Genomic DNA, 16,579 nt, shown 5'->3' with positions numbered 1-16,579 from the left:
GTCTTTTAATGCTGACTGACATTATCATTAAATACAGTCTTCGTTTTAATATTTTCAGTTTCGCTTATATGACTTAAAATGCCTATAAGGCTATAACCGTAATCACTATAAAAAAAATTCTGGGAAAAATGATTTTTCTAGTTTTTTTTCCGAAGAAACCCAGACACGTCTGAAAAATTTTTTATCGGGAATGAAGACTTTACTTCACCTTATTTAGTACACTTATTTTTTTATTACAAGAAAACCTTTGTCGAACTTATGTTATTTTGACTTGCAGAGTCACTAGTCACTAACTTATCTCCTTCATTAGAAATATTATCATTTTAAATTTGTTTTAGTTATTCACGAAATAAATTTCTTGTGTTTTATACGTGATATAATATACTGCTGCGGATGGATTTATTAGAAAGGGTAATGTGTAAATGTTTTTAGTATTATAAGTGAAATAAAAAAAATCACTAATTGCTAATTCAATCGATTACGGTTACAAATTACGAATAACCATTCGAAATTCAGCGTATAATTCTATTTTAAATCCGCGTGAAAACTATTGTAACTTTATTGAACGTATTATTATATAAATACCCTTAAGTTATATTCCATATTAGTTACCGGAGACCATTTTTATGATAAATAGATACAGATTTTACACGTTCTTTAAAAGGTTGATAACTATTTACTATTCACTTTTCAGATATTAAATACGGATTTTTCAACTGTATAATAATTTTATAATTTTTATTAAGTTTATTAATTGAAACTTTCTCATTCGATAGAAAAAGGCCAATAACAATTTGCATTGTTCATAGTACAAAACATAAATTTAAAACGATAATATCCCTAAATATGCTTTAAAAAAAAAAACTTTTGCAACTATTTTTATTTACAAACTAAGTAAATATTAAAGCAAGTTAAAAAAAGAAATTAGTTGAATAATTTTAAATTATTCGAATACAAATACAATAGAAAATTTTTGTACTTTAATTTCGTTTTGATGATTTAGGATCATCGTTAAAGTGTGGATATTATTCGTCGAGGTTGCAAAATAACGTGGTAATAATTGAACTCTAAAATAAATCTTATATGTCGTATTTCAATATGTACAGTATAAATTTAAATCTTATTAAAATCAAACAAGAAAAAAAAAACTTAAAAATTACTCTAATCTAAGTTCATTGAATGACAAATATATAAAAAGTATTATATAAAAACATATGATAACTTATAAATTATAATAAAATATTCTAAAGACCACTATCTTGTAAATTCTACTATAATATTTATTGTGTTTGTGATGAAATAAAAAACCAATTTTTTACGACAAAGAAACGCAATTTATTATAAAAGTACGAAGTTTTTTTAAAAAAAGTTACGGTATGAAAATGCTATGAAAATTATATTAACGAAACAATGAAGAGGTTATCATCGAAATCCAGAGGGTAAAATTAGATGTTCAAAACTATTGTTATCATAAAAACTTGTTCCATTAAAAAAGTCATTTTCAATGGGATTATTTGAAATTTGTGGCGTAGTTATTCGGGCGATTCGGTCAATAGTATTAGAATTAATTATTAACTGAATTTGTGAAACGCTATTTCGGTTTATATCGTTAATAAATCGTGATGTTCCGCGTTGTCCACAATTTCTTGATGACATTGGAAGACTTTGTATTTTTGTGTTATTTGATGAAATTTTGTTGTATGAAGCTTGGATATAATATGCTTAAAAATCCTTTCCAAAGGAATTTTTAAGGTTGTTATAAGAAAATACTTTACTATTATCTAGTTTTCTGGTAGCAATAATGTGACAAGAATTTCGCTACCCTTTAAGTGTCCTAAATTAAATATAGTTTAGCCCCTCATTTTTCTATTCCTGAACGAATACAGTATTCTTCTAATAAGTAACTAATATATATACGCACATATAATGAGTATCTTACTGTAAAACGTGAGAGTATCCGAATATTAATCATTTTTTCTTGATTAGTCGTATCAATTTAACCTCCGTCCGCAAAGCATAGTTGGGCGTTTATCGCTTCTAAAACTAATGTTTATCACAAAAATTATTAACGTAATATGCACATATAGGGTGTTTTTGATGCACATAATGGTATTAATCTAATAAAAATAAGAGAATAAGTTCATGCATAAATCACTTAGTTAATTATTTGATTTAATGAGGCCGAAAATTATTTTATTTCTCTACGAAGTGATAGTACTATTTAATTAGCATGGTGTATAATGGTGAAATTTTTAATTTTTCGGAAAAGATAACAAATTACCAAACAAAGAACTGCGGCACAGTTGATTGGATTCGACAATTGCCCGAGTAAAAAAACTTTGTTAAAAATTTTTTCTTTTTTTTGTATAAACCAATAATAATAATGTCAAAAGCACACATTATTATTTTATTTTATTTTATTTTATTTTCCATGCATGAAAAACCAGATTTATTATGAATGCATAAATCAGTAAAAGTTTAATAAACAATCTTTATGTCGGATAAATTATTACCGTATTTTGCTGTTAGTAAGCACCCCAAAATTAAGCACCCCGGCCGGAATTATGGCTAATTTGGCCAGGATTATGAAGATCTTTGCCGGCATTAAGTGCAAAAAGGGGTGCTTATATACCGCAAAGTACAGTATCATTTTGTTATTATTCTGTTAACATTTTTATTTCGATTGAGTTGTAAAAATTCGTAAAATTTTCAACGTTAAAACTCATACATACGTCTTTGACTGCGATTTGTCGATCAAGTTCCTTTGACTGTATAATTATGTAAAAAATATATATATATATATAGTACAGTATGTATAATACTAAAAAAAAATGGAACAAAGAAAAATTTAATGTGTTATGAATTGTTTATTTCTAAATTTTGCTAATGAATTTTTTTATAAATAAAAAAACCCTACCCTAAATGATGATCATGCCCATTAATGTAAAACAAGATAAATTTAAATCACTTGTCGATTAATTTGGAATGATTGATTTCTACGTGTTCTATATATTAACAATCCTTATTTAGCCTTAATTCCTAGTAAATGCGATGAATGAGAGCACTTTTTGGTTGGTCGTTGTATAAAAAACAAACAAAATTCCTATTGTAAAAAACAATCATGCACGGATGAAACAGCACTTGATTTATTTTCTTTGTATCCAAATAATTACAAAGAATAGTAAAAAAAAATTTTTTAAGCCAATCAGCCAATGTCCTTAATCCAGAGTCTTTGGAGTTCCAGAAGTTCCATAATAAAATTACAAATCAAAAATAATTTCAAAATCTCATAAAACTTCGACATATTAAAATTTATCTAATTTATCTTCTATTTAGTAATATAATGAACCTAGTCCCTTTTTAAAATGAATATCGATTTGTTTATACTAAACAGCCGAGTATTACACTCTTAAACCGAAGAGTAATAAGTATTCATTTTGCGATCAAATCCATTATATATATATAAACGTGTGCAACGCGTCCGTATAAAATGTAACGCGCAGTGAAGATTCGGCATATTATATTCTAAATTCTATCATGTCCGAGGGAAAAATTCATAACCGAACCTAAATATGACAATAGGAATGTATTAGATATGATTGAGTTTGGAATACAAGATATTATTTAATTATATGTTCTTTTTGTTCATGTATATAATATAAATAACCAAATCAACTTGTATTACAGAAAAAATATAATTGAAAGGATCTATGTAGATATATTAGTCAAATTGTACACCAAAACATTGATTCAAAAAAATATGGCATCTTATTATTTCAATAATAGAAATACAAAATACTAATACTTTCCAAGAATACTAAAAGTATTGTTTCGCTTTTTTAAATTAGACCCTTTTTTAATACCATCCAAATAATTTATTACTTATTATCTATATTATCTATTGTGTCCAAAAAAAGTAAGATAATAAGCTGTTTCAAAAAGTCTTATATATATATATATTTACCCAAGGTATTACATTCATTTATTTAATAATAAGTAAATTATTATTTGTTCTTGAATTAGTCGATTGATTATACTTTAACGCTTATGAAATGTAAACTCATCGGATATTGTGTAAATAATGAAAATAAAGAAAAAAAACGAAATAACGACTATATTTAGGTAGGTTTTGAACTAGACAGTCATTTAATTGGTAATTAAATTACAAAGGAATTATATAACTTAATTAGTTCATTTATTTCATAATTGGGAATTATTTTATTTCATTAATTTGGCCCCATAAAGAATTTATTCCGGGTTTTTTTTATTCCATGTTATTTCCGTAAATGTATCTATTCACGAAGTTTTACATTTATAGAGTATGTAATTAAAATGAACCGTTATTTTATTTTGCAATGTCGTCAAAACGTTCAAATCAAAATGAACTGAAATCGCAATACGTTCAAAAAATAAAACTAAATAATAGCAAGAGAGTTAGGAAAAGACCTCCTAAACTTTGTCCGGATTGTAAAGATACGAGTAATTGTGTTAAAACTTTTTCTGATAAAGTAAGTAAATTCGAAAAAATTATCGATAAATTCAAAAATCTCCCAAAGAGAGAAGTCGATAAAATTTCCAAATTTAATGCGAAATTTAAACTTAACAATATACCGTGTGAGGTGGAATATGATTTATCACAATTTACTCTCGAAAATTTACAAAAACTGGCAAATTTCATGATCCCTCCTTCTATCGCTTCCGACAAAAATGATGAAACTATCAAAGAAAATTAACGCAAAAAATCATACCTGAATATGACCGGTTTTCTCTTCATTTAAATACTTTTCTTTAACGTACTATCAGTTTATCACAAACACACACATACGAAAGATTATATATAAGCTTTTCTTATAAGATTACGGAATTTTTTTAAGGTTTATTCTATATATAACAATAAGTTTATTAAAAAATTTATAATTATGTAAAACGAACTTCTTATTTTTTTTAATATCGGATATTTTATTTAGTTTCATATAAGCAAAATAGTGTTATTTTCTGTCACGATTATTTTTGTCGAGATATTAGCATTTTTTTTTAATTTCAATTACGGTTAATTGTTAAGTAGTAAAAACATAGATAAGATACTAGAGTGAGCGATAAAAAAAACACAGCCATATTGAGGAGGAATGTATTACACATATTTATCGTACGTCTTTTTGTATATATCGTTTGATTTTTTTTTTATTGAAACAAGTGTATAATTTTCATAAACTACCGAATATTCACTATAAAAGATTTCACTTTCTAACTAGAGATAAAATTTCATTTATTAATTTCGAAAAAAAAAGAAAGGATAAAGGCACGATTTGTTTTGTGTAATATAATCAAAGATGGTATTCATATTGGTTGATTAAACTTGCATAATTTTGTATAAATGTGACCAAGGTTTACTTTCATGAACGCCAATAGGTTAAATTATTTCTTTTACAAAAAATTTTAATACACAGTCGTCTAAATAACAGGGCAAAAACAATTAAGCAATGTCCCGATTTTAACGCGTCCTCCTAATATACGCATATTATTTTTTAAAATACGTTATACAAATGAAAATGCCTTCTTAAAAAGACAGAAACAACTAAAAAGACAATGAATTGTAAGAAGACATTTTCGACCTAACATACCCATTAATAATGTAAACACATCGAGGCTTATCGCGAACATTCCACAGCAAAGTACAAGTGTTTTATTAATTACTCAATTTTTCAAACGGATTTCCTTTTTATTAATTTTAACAAATTATAGCCAATTAATAAACTTGGCAAGTAAGACTCCGAAAATGTAAATTAATTCTGGAAATATGAGCTTTTTATGGGGAAAAAAATGGAATATAAAACACGGGTCGACTTTTTTATGGCAAGCCAGAGCAGACAAATCTGCACCTATTTCAACATGATAACCGCTTATTTCACTCCTATTATGCGACTTTTAGCATTTAATTAGCATATAATTATAATATAAGCGTTTAATTTACTATACATCAAATTTTTATCCGGAGCGAAGCGAAGGACAATATACAGTCTAACCTCGATATACCGATAAAATTTTATTTTCCCACTATATGTGAGGACATATAAATATCGGCATAACTTTGATATAACGATATTTTCTAAAAATTTTATATATGTCCCAACATATCGTTATATAAAGGTTTGACTGTATGTCTACGCACAAAAAATCGATCACGTGAATTTCTCTGTCCGTCACGTGATAGTCACCAATGAGATCGCAAATTTTAGTTTTTCGCTCCGGCCCAGTAAATAGTTTTTTGTATAAGTTTGTACCAAATGTCTAGATTGGCTTAAATTTGGATTATTTTTTTGCATAAATTTAAGCTAATTTCGAGCCAATGAGCCCGATTGGTATAAATTTATACAAAAACTATTTACTGTGCGGACTTACAACGGTTCCCGTTTCCTGTTTATTGCCTTTTCCTGTATCGTATTACCAACAAAATGTTAAACAAGCGGTAATTTTGTTGAAAATAGGCGCAGATTTATCCGCTTCGGCTTGATAAAAAGCCGCATATTGAAATTAGGCGCTTTGCCACAGTGTTGGCGCGCCGATCATTATCTATAATAATCCTAATTTAGTAAATATGTACAGTAAGCCTCAAATTTTTTATTATCGCATGTTAGTAATTATTAATATGTACGAGTACATAGCCCCAAGTTTTTTTATTTACCATTTTTATTATTTTAGATGAGAAAAAAACTAAATTAGTTACTTTAAAAATAGCTTTGACACTGGCAAGATGAACCGTCAGTTAAATGACTATCGGTGAAACGTTTGTCGGCGAAGTGATTGTCAGTGAATTTAACCATACCCTTTTATTGAGCGTTTTTACACTTATTCAAACCTAGCGAGTCGGATTATAAAGTTCTTTCATTAACAGCAAATTACACAGTATATTTTTTTTCGTACATTATCCATAAATGGAACACAAATGCCATAATTGGAGTTTTCTCTCGTGGAGACACCAACTTAAATAAATAAACACAACTTATATCTTCGTATCTCGAGTAATATTATTTTATACTTTTTGATCCTAAAAAAAAAAATATTAGCCTGGTTTTTTTATCAACGGATCTTGCGTTATGCAAAGTAAAATGAATTCAGAGATGATACGAAAACTTAGAATTCAATTTTTTGAGAAGAATATTTATATATTCTTTTAATATAGATAATGATGATGATGATTACTTTCAGATGAATTTTTTAAGGTTCATTATCGTCATATCAAAATATTAGATTTTCTGATGTTAATAATCAAATCATAAATAAAAAATGTTAATAACACATGATCATCACTATTACAACCTGCATTAGTTATCCCAGTAATTAACAGGTTAAGATTAATCTTAACCTGTTCCAATTTCTAGTCCGTTGAAATGCCACTTTTGATAACACATGCTCCCATGTTCTGTTGCAACCAAAAACAATATGCTAAGCTCATTCTTATCTAAAGACGGAATGATTTATCATTTAATATTAGCTTCGGTAATTTACCCGAAAATAAGCGCTTTAAATACATTATGAAGTTGACTGGCATTATAATACTCTTTGCCGGCGTTATATACTAAAATATGATCCCTTTTTTCTATCCTCGGTCTAGATTACATTCCGGATTTCTGGCTGATACCATCTGTAAGGCCCGGATTATCCATATAAAAAGGTATAGTATGTATAAAAAAAAAAAAATAGTTGGCTTATAACCAATATCATATTTAATAATGTATTTAGATATTAAACATACAATTTTTTTTTTATTTGAATAAAATCGTATCCCAAATCTATTGTATGGATTAAACTTTTAGGTTAAGTACTCGCAAAGAAAAATGTTCATCAACAATATGAAAACACTTTTCTTGTTTATGAAACGGATTACATTTAACGTTAAGATAAGGTATATTCATAATAAATCAACCTAACTGAATGTAAAGTGGTTTAAATGATTTCACATGTCCAAAATCTTTTTCTAGATAAATATCTAACAGTTTGCTATATATATGAAACCATATTAAGACAAATATCACGTTATCAGAACGATCGATCATCCATGATTCTTTCATCTCGAAATTTTTTATGTAATGTCTAAAACTACTTATTACTTTTCATCACGCAACGTTTGTAGAGGTATTTTTAGAAGCAGGACTTCAATTAATTTGCTTTATTTTAAAAAAGAAAATCGAAAACATCGCATAATAATCATTAAACCATCTTTGAAACATTATCAAAATCTGTTGTAAAATAATAAGCGTTTTATAAAACCGGTAAATGTTTAAATTATTGTTCTTTATTACTAATGATACACATAATACACGGTCGAATAATGATGACAGTGATATTAATTATGAAAATAAATTCTCACTTGGTATGTTTCTTTCAAGTTCAAGTTGATAAAAAATTTTCAAAAATAATCGAGATACCCGTAAATATGAATTAAGACTGAATTAACGGTTTGTTATTATGAGCTTACCTCGCGCGCCCCTATAAAAAAAGAATTGTCCAGAAAATGTCAGGAAAATGTCCAGGAGGCTCAAGCCTGGTGGTCCTATTAAAACCGGTTTGTAAAACAGGCTAAAGTTGTCATTTAATCTGCTCCTGTAATAAAAAAAAAAATCTTGATATCGGAATAGCGGAAGTAAATAATATCTTTGAAATACAGTAAGTATATCGAAATCCAACTAACCAAATCTAAACATGGAGAATATTTTACATTTGAATATTTCACGCAAGTTTGTGTGCCTTATTCTTATTTTAGAATTGAAGAATGATAGAACGTAAAACAATGCTTTGTGTGTGAGAATGTTACAGATAAACCTAAATCCGAATTTAGTTAAATTAATACGACTGATAAAAAAAAATTGTTAGTTTTTCTACAGAAATTTTGATAATATTGAATACTTGATTAAAAGAATAACTCGTTCAATAATAAAGGGATTTAATAAAAATAAAGGATGAATGCAATATGTGTGGCTTAACTTTTTTTTATTAATTTATCTTGTAATCAATATCTGCAAAACTTGATAATATGTGAGATTTTTCCTTATAAAATGCTCTGAAAATTCCTTCAGTAAAAACAAAATTTCCATCAATTTTTACACAAATATCGCAAAATAAAAAAAATCTTCCAATGTCATCAAGAAATAATGGACAACGCAGGACGTCCCGATTTGTTAATATGACAAATAATGTGAATAATATCGATACAAACCAAAATCGCGTTGCACAAATTCGACCGATAAATAACTCTACCACTATTGACCGAATCGCCCGAATGACCACGCCACAAATTACAAATAATCCCATTGAAAATGATTTCTTTAACGGAACGAGTTTTTATGATAACAACAATTTCGAATCTTTAATATTACCTACTGGATGTTCAGTATCCTCCTCTTCATTGTTTCGCTGATAAAATATGTTTTTCATGCCGTAAATTATTTTTTTTAGAAAACTTCGTCTCGATGCTGGAAAATATTCGTGAAAATTTATGTTTTTAATTTTATTTCATCACAAACACAGTATTATAGTATAATTCACTAGTATTTTTATATGGTCTATATATTTTTATTCAGATACATTATGAAATTTACAAATTATGATATAATTTATATGATTTTTTTTTTAAATGTTCATACTTTAATGTTTTAGCTACTAAATATGCAACTTGTATTTATTGTACAAATAGTATGATAGGATGAGTAAATTTAAGATTTTTTTTAAATAGTATATAATCTGATTTAGCACTTTCAATGCAATCATATTTATGAGGTTTTAGATTTAATGCAAAATTTACTTTTTATAATTTCTCATATAAATATGTATAAATATGTATCAAATTTTATTTTAAAAAAATATACATAAATTTGTTATTACTACGCAATTTCACAATTTCAAGCAATGATTCCGCCATATAGTTGAGACCACAAATATAATATTTAAATTAATCTCATAAAAATTATAGGAAAGATATAAGAAACTCTCTTCTAATAAGTATTAAATCCTGGATAATTATATGATAGAAACAACATGGTAATTAATTATTGACCTTTTTTTATTAGTTATACTAAAAAATAAACAATTTTTTTAAGCTGATTTGAAAATATTTCAGTTAAATATGAAGCTTGCTTCTTAAGTCAAGACTGCTACAGGCGTTAAAATTTATTTTATAAAGTTAAAATATTAAATTGTTATTTGCAATATCCATCATTTTTTAATGTTCCTATTTGAATTAACTTACTTTATAAGCCTTGAATCTATAGTTTTGGAGGCGTGAGAATACTTGAAGCTGTAGAGTGGTTCATACTGCCTTAAAATTTATTATAATTTTGAAAAATATTAATCGGGTATATTCTATACTAGGGAACGATAATAACCGTTGGGAGTCCGGAGTGAAAGCGAAATCATTAACTTAATTAAACTTAATTAAACACGGGTAATTCGAATAAAAAGAATAGGGTATTGCTAAATATCACCAGTGGTGATCATCACCACACCACTTAATTCTGGCCGAAAATTATAATTTTGGCCAGAGTTAAAAAAAAACCATCATAATTTTTTTTTCAAAAATTTCAAATTTAAACAATAAATGTGTAAAAAAACCTGAGTAGATACTAATCACACTAAAATTTTGAAAATTCGACTAAAAAAAATCTTTTTTAAAACAAAAAATTGTATTTACTTATAAAATCAAACTTTCCAGTTTTTCTCAAAAACTATCTAAACAATATCTCAGTCAAAAATTTTAAAAAATATTTTGCGTGTAGTGACAATCACTACTGGTGATATTTAGCAATACCCAAAAGAATATACATCAAAAAAAATAAAGGATGTTTCGTCATTATAAAATTCGGATTAAACAAAAATTATATTATATTACATTTATTTCGTTACAGTTTGTTTATTTTTCTTATTTTTTGAATAAATAGAAAATTGAAACAAAAAGTATTGTTTTCTGATTACTAAAAATAAGCGGTATATCGTAATCACAATTTTTGTTCTATTTTTATCACATGCATAAACAATGTAACCGAAAGAACCAACTAATACGAATGGATGACATCGACTCAGGCGGACAACGAGTATTTGTGAAACCGACACGAATAGGATATAGCCCTTCGCTTTCGCTCCGGACTAATAATTTACCTTTAAGAGAGATGGGTGAAGACGAGTTTGACGTGACAGTTACTATTAATTTTTTTTTTTAGAGTATTTTCGATAGATAAAGTACATCATTTGTTTGACTTACGAAAATTGTACACATGTGATCACATTATTCACATACATTTAATAGTAATTTGGGGCCTTATTTTAGGTCCAATTACAAGATATGCAAGTGTAGAAAATGTATTATTGCCATCAGTCAGTCTGGACATAATTCTCACAACTGGCAATTAAAGAGAAATTTTAAAAATAAATTTTAGGAGTGTTATTAACAATGTTTTTTATGTGACTATATACTACGCGTATCGGGTTTTGTCCTCCCGCTCAACTAATGAGTCGATACATGATTGGTTTTGATACTGGATTGATGTCATCACTTGGTCAATGAATAATTCACTCCGGATTTAACAACGGTCTCCATTAATTAAATGCATCCCCAATAAAAGGATCCGCATAATAATACGTAAATTAACTGCATTAAAGGTCAAGCCATGGAATTTTACATTTAATTCTGATAGTGATAGTGTACACTTTATAGTAGTACTATTTAAATGTAGTGCGTCATTAAAATATCTCCTATAGAATTTTTTTAGAAAATTGATCACATATCGGAGCTTTTTCGGAATGAAAATCATTTATCGGAATTTTACTCAAAATTTTTTACACAATAAAAAATCGAATAATAATCTATGATTGGGGTCTTGATGATGAAAAAAAATGTACAAAAAAAATTTTTTTTTTTTTCTTTTCTAAATTAGGAAAGAGAACATGCCATTTTTAGAGGTCGTCTAAAGCGGGGGCAAATCACGTGATTCGGTGTAATTTTAATTAGATTAATTTTTTATAAAGAAAGATTAATAGAAACTTTAAAATCATAATATAAGCGTATTTTTATCTGCTTTGCAAGTTTACTTAAGGAAAAAAAGTGGATTATGAATATTGTTTTTGACTTTACATATGAATGAACGAAACTTTGCCGATCATATCCAAAAATGGATAACGAAATTGAAAAAGTCAAATAAATCAAAAACAGCATTCAAAACCCTACTCTGCGCTCTAAGTAAACTTGCAGAGCAGGCAAAAATGCATTTAGGATGTGTGTTTAGAATGGTTGAATATATGGTAAAAAGTTTTATTTTATGAAAACAATTTTTTTCGAAGTCACGTGATTTGCCCCTGCTTTAGACGACCTCCATTTTTATTTAAAAAATTTTTATAGTATTATAAAATTAGATAATAATAGTTAACAATAGATATTTATTAAAAGGAGATTTTATGATAATTAAACTGAAACATGATCTAATGCTACAGTTCATAATAGAAACCACTTTTATACAAGATGTATGAAATACATAATTTGATAATCTTTTTTTTTTTTTGATAGGATCCATTTAATACTTTTTTGACAATTAAAGGTCCATATGAAAACATGAGCACTACATATCTTTAAACCCTTATTTTAACTAAGTATTGTTAATATTGTTCGGATACTGAACCAATCAAAAATAATGAATTTACTACTCGCTAAGTTGATCGTATCTTTAAATTAAAATTAATTAAATTTATTGAACAAACTTTTTTTTTTTTCTTAAAAAAGGAGGTGAGAAATCAAAAATAGGAAACGATTCCCTTTTTTATTTTGTAATTACGAAAATAATAAATTAAAAAAATGGGGTGATTTCTAAATAAGGTTAGTTTTACAGGATATAATTTACTAAACATAATTATGTCATACAAATTTTTTATCAAAATTTGTTTAAGAGATGAAAGGAAGATAGAAATCCACAACGTTATGCGTTATTATTTCAATTTTCTTTTTTTTTTGACAAAGGTATTGTAATTATATGACTTTGATTATTCTACACATTCTGTTTTTTACTCGATATTATTCATTAATTCCGAATCGCTGGTTTTTTTTGATTAATAATTACAGTAGTAATTCAATAAAGATTTACTTTTTAGTTTCTTATACGACATATATAATAATATATATATATAAAATACAACATATATATATATATATCAATATATATATATAAAATACAACATATATATATATATATATGTATATATAAGAAACACCCTCAGGTAAATCCTCGGTATATTCCACTCTATCCTTAAAGCGTTTTATGGTATCATATTAGTTTGTTATACGTCATACTATGATTACTTTATACACCATTTTATAATGAATATTTAAATTTTAGCACTAGATCTTTCTAGAAATGATCGGCATTTTTTTTTTAATAATCAATTTTACAAAAAAAAAACTACTTTACGTTTAAAACTAAATATGGACAAGAAAAATTTCATGGTTTTTTATATTCAATAAAATATAAACAATTTTTTAAATAAATTTCAAATTCATTTAAATTTGTGTCAAACATTCGACAAAGCGTAGCATTACAAATAAAAAAATTCTTGCTTTATAAATAATTATTTTTAATATTACAAATAATTAATTAGTAATAATAACCATAACTAACTATGTAATAAAAAACATACAATTCTAGTAATACATATCGAGTTAATTTATTAATTCAGTCGGACATGTTTTCTTATCGGTATCAAAGGATTTATAATATTTTCTTATCTTTTTCTGTCGGAAAGCGCTTCTGCAGATGATTGATTGATAAGATCCGTGGACAATATTATTTATCATAATTTTGCTCTACTGAATTACCGCTTATAGTGGATAGAGTATGTATCGACCATGTATATATGTACTGTAAGTCCGAAGCAAAAAAATTATTATTTGGTAATACGTAAGACTCGTGAAACTGACGTTAAAAAAATATTTTTTTTTTAACCATAAATTCCACACAATCATTTTTTACTGCCTTTTTAGGTAAAGAAGAAACGAGACGTATGATTTAGAAATAAAATATTAAACATGATAAGAACCGCGCATATGGAAATGTCCGAAAAGTTTTTATTGTTATTATAAGATGTTTGCACTACTACGGAAAAAGTTCTATTAATTAATAAAGATACGGAGAAAAATTCCGAATTGGTCATTACTCAAATGACGCAATGATCTATAAATTAGTGTGTACATTCACATAAATAATAAAAAATGATTCGATTTGAAAAGTTACGATTATTAATTATTAATTAATTTAATCGGGCTTTTCCGATTGAGAATTACGAAAATTTCGATGTCAAATAATAAAAAAAAATATCTATAATACGAATAATACGAGTAAGGGTTGAAGTTATTTTGCTATTTTTAAAAATAAAACGAAATAAACAAGTAACGAGACGAGATTTTGCCAATAATTAATTCGTCGAATACTAATGATAAAGAATAGTAGAAAGTTTCGTATTTCATTTTTCAGTTAGATGATTCAGAAAAATCATCGCTTGAGGGAGAATTGCTTGAGGGAGAATTGCTCGAGGGAGAATTGTTTGAGGGAGAATTAGGATTGTAAAATTGTGTAGTAATAGCAACAAGTTTTTGTAGATTTTCTAAAGTAAAACTTGATAGGTCGTATTCCAATTCGCAGGGAACATTATTTAAGGTAAATTTTGCATTAAATTTAGAAAGCTTTTCAGGCTTCTTTTTAATGTTTTTAAAATTATTCACAATTTCCTCAATCTTATTTACTTTGTTGGAAACTAATTTGACGCAATCAATTGTTTCTTTACAATTATAACAAAGTTTTTGAGGTTTTCTTCTAATTCTTTTGCTATTATCAAGGTTTATTTTTTGAATATACGGATGTGTTCTACTTTGTTTATGAGACATTATATACTGCGAATAACGAAATAAATTACGCAAGTTTTTTCATTGCAAATTCCGAACCCTTTTTATAAAATTTTGATAAATGAACCATTTTTTTTAATATATATATATACAGTATACAAAACAAAAAAAAACATAAATATACAAGAAATACGTATTTTTATCTGTTAAACATTGCATCAAATTTTTACAATAATATCTTTGTTTTCAGAAGTATTACTTATATATATATATATATATATATATATATATACTAGTATATTTTCTACGTCATATCAATTTTAAAATAATCAAAATAATCGGCATTTTTCGCATTTTTCATAATGGAACCAAAAATTAAAAATTATTATCTGTTATTTCATTTTGTTTTTACTCGATTGGTCGCTATTGAAAATAACATCACATGCTAATTAACCCAAATAGGTAAAGAAATGTGCAACAAAACATGCTATGGTTTTACTTTACATGAAGATCAAACTGCGCCGCTCTTATTGGCTCGATTTTTCCGTAATAATGGTTAAATAATGACAATGGTTAAATAGTGACAAAATTAGCATGATAATCGAAAAAATGTCCATTATATTTTATCTATAAATATTATGGCTATCATGATGGTAAATAGATCTTGATAAGCACAATATTATTATTGTTAGATATTGAATACCAGTATGATAATGGTTTCATTTAAAATTTCGGCCTACGATAATCAATTTATTCATGTTCAGTATATAATGACGCATGACCGAATGTCTTTAAAAAACATCCCATTGTTCTCATTTAAGAACTCGAGTGGAATATTGTATTTTATTTATACTATAATAGACGGTTAAATAATAATTGTTTGTTGACAGGTTTGCACCTAAAAGAAACTGAGTCAATCATTATTCAGACTATTTATATGTAATTTATAATAAAGATAATCGTTGCTGTACGATGTAGTAATATCTAAAGGATATTTGAATAACCGAAGAATAAATAAATTCGAAAAGGGTTTGATTGAACAGGTTGTAAAGAAAATATTTATAAATTGAAGAGTATCCGAATATAAATACCTTGCTTTTAAGGATTTTTAATTTTCATTGAAATTTATATTTAAGATAAAGAATAATTTTCTTCAAAGATATATTTATAACTAACCGTTCATTTGTTTATTCATTCACTCATTTATTATTCTTTTTCAGTTTATCCTTTTATAACTTAGCACGATAATATCTTTCTATATAGAAAGGAATACTTATGAAACGCATGCAGCATACGCTTAAGATAACGAGAATATTCCTTCAACCGATTTTTTCAATCAGATTCAATCAGCTGTAACTAAAAATTATTAGAATGTTAGAATTTTTTTTTATTGGGATTTTCATATATTAAATAAACGTATATAATGTCTAGAATTTCTTTTTATCGGATTCGTTTCATTTTAATTGTATGAATTTTAGTATACTGATAATAAATGAAAACTTAAATAGAATATCTTTGATAACTATATAATTTACAATCAATTTATCTAAAATGGCATCATTAATAAATAAATTTCTATGGAATTTCAATGCATAACCTGAATAGATTAAAAATAATGTTAATGTTCTATTATAAAAAGAATTTTTGCGTAGCAATTGTTATTTTTATAGCACTTTTTTAAGAGAATTAGTATCAAATTCATTTTTT

At 26.4% G+C, this 16,579-nt stretch overlaps 3 protein-coding genes across 3 annotated transcripts; 2 read left to right on the top strand and 1 right to left on the bottom strand.

The window, feature by feature from the left end:
- Positions 1-4,355: 4,355 nt before the first annotated feature.
- Positions 4,356-4,733, top strand: OCT59_002978 (uncharacterized protein; the record flags this gene model as incomplete). Its single annotated transcript, XM_066145317.1, has 1 exon — positions 4,356-4,733. One exon carries the CDS (start codon positions 4,356-4,358, stop codon positions 4,731-4,733), a length of 378 nt encoding a protein of 125 aa, XP_065996050.1.
- A 4,400-nt stretch (positions 4,734-9,133) lies between these two features.
- On the top strand, positions 9,134-9,415 carry OCT59_002977 (uncharacterized protein; the record flags this gene model as incomplete). The annotated part of the gene is made up of 1 exon (XM_066145316.1): positions 9,134-9,415. One exon carries the CDS (start codon positions 9,134-9,136, stop codon positions 9,413-9,415), a length of 282 nt encoding a protein of 93 aa, XP_065996049.1.
- A 4,197-nt stretch (positions 9,416-13,612) lies between these two features.
- OCT59_002976 (uncharacterized protein) lies at positions 13,613-14,967 on the bottom strand. Its single transcript, XM_066145315.1, has one exon. The coding sequence runs from the start codon at positions 14,912-14,914 to the stop codon at positions 14,501-14,503; it is 414 nt and encodes a 137-aa protein (XP_065996048.1). The 5' UTR covers positions 14,915-14,967; the 3' UTR covers positions 13,613-14,500.
- Positions 14,968-16,579: the final 1,612 nt, after the last annotated feature.

Source organism: Rhizophagus irregularis, chromosome 11, assembly GCF_026210795.1.
Source record: "Rhizophagus irregularis chromosome 11, complete sequence".
Classification (NCBI taxonomy): domain Eukaryota; kingdom Fungi; phylum Glomeromycota; class Glomeromycetes; order Glomerales; family Glomeraceae; genus Rhizophagus; species Rhizophagus irregularis.
This window is presented reverse-complemented; position numbering and strand designations above follow the sequence as displayed.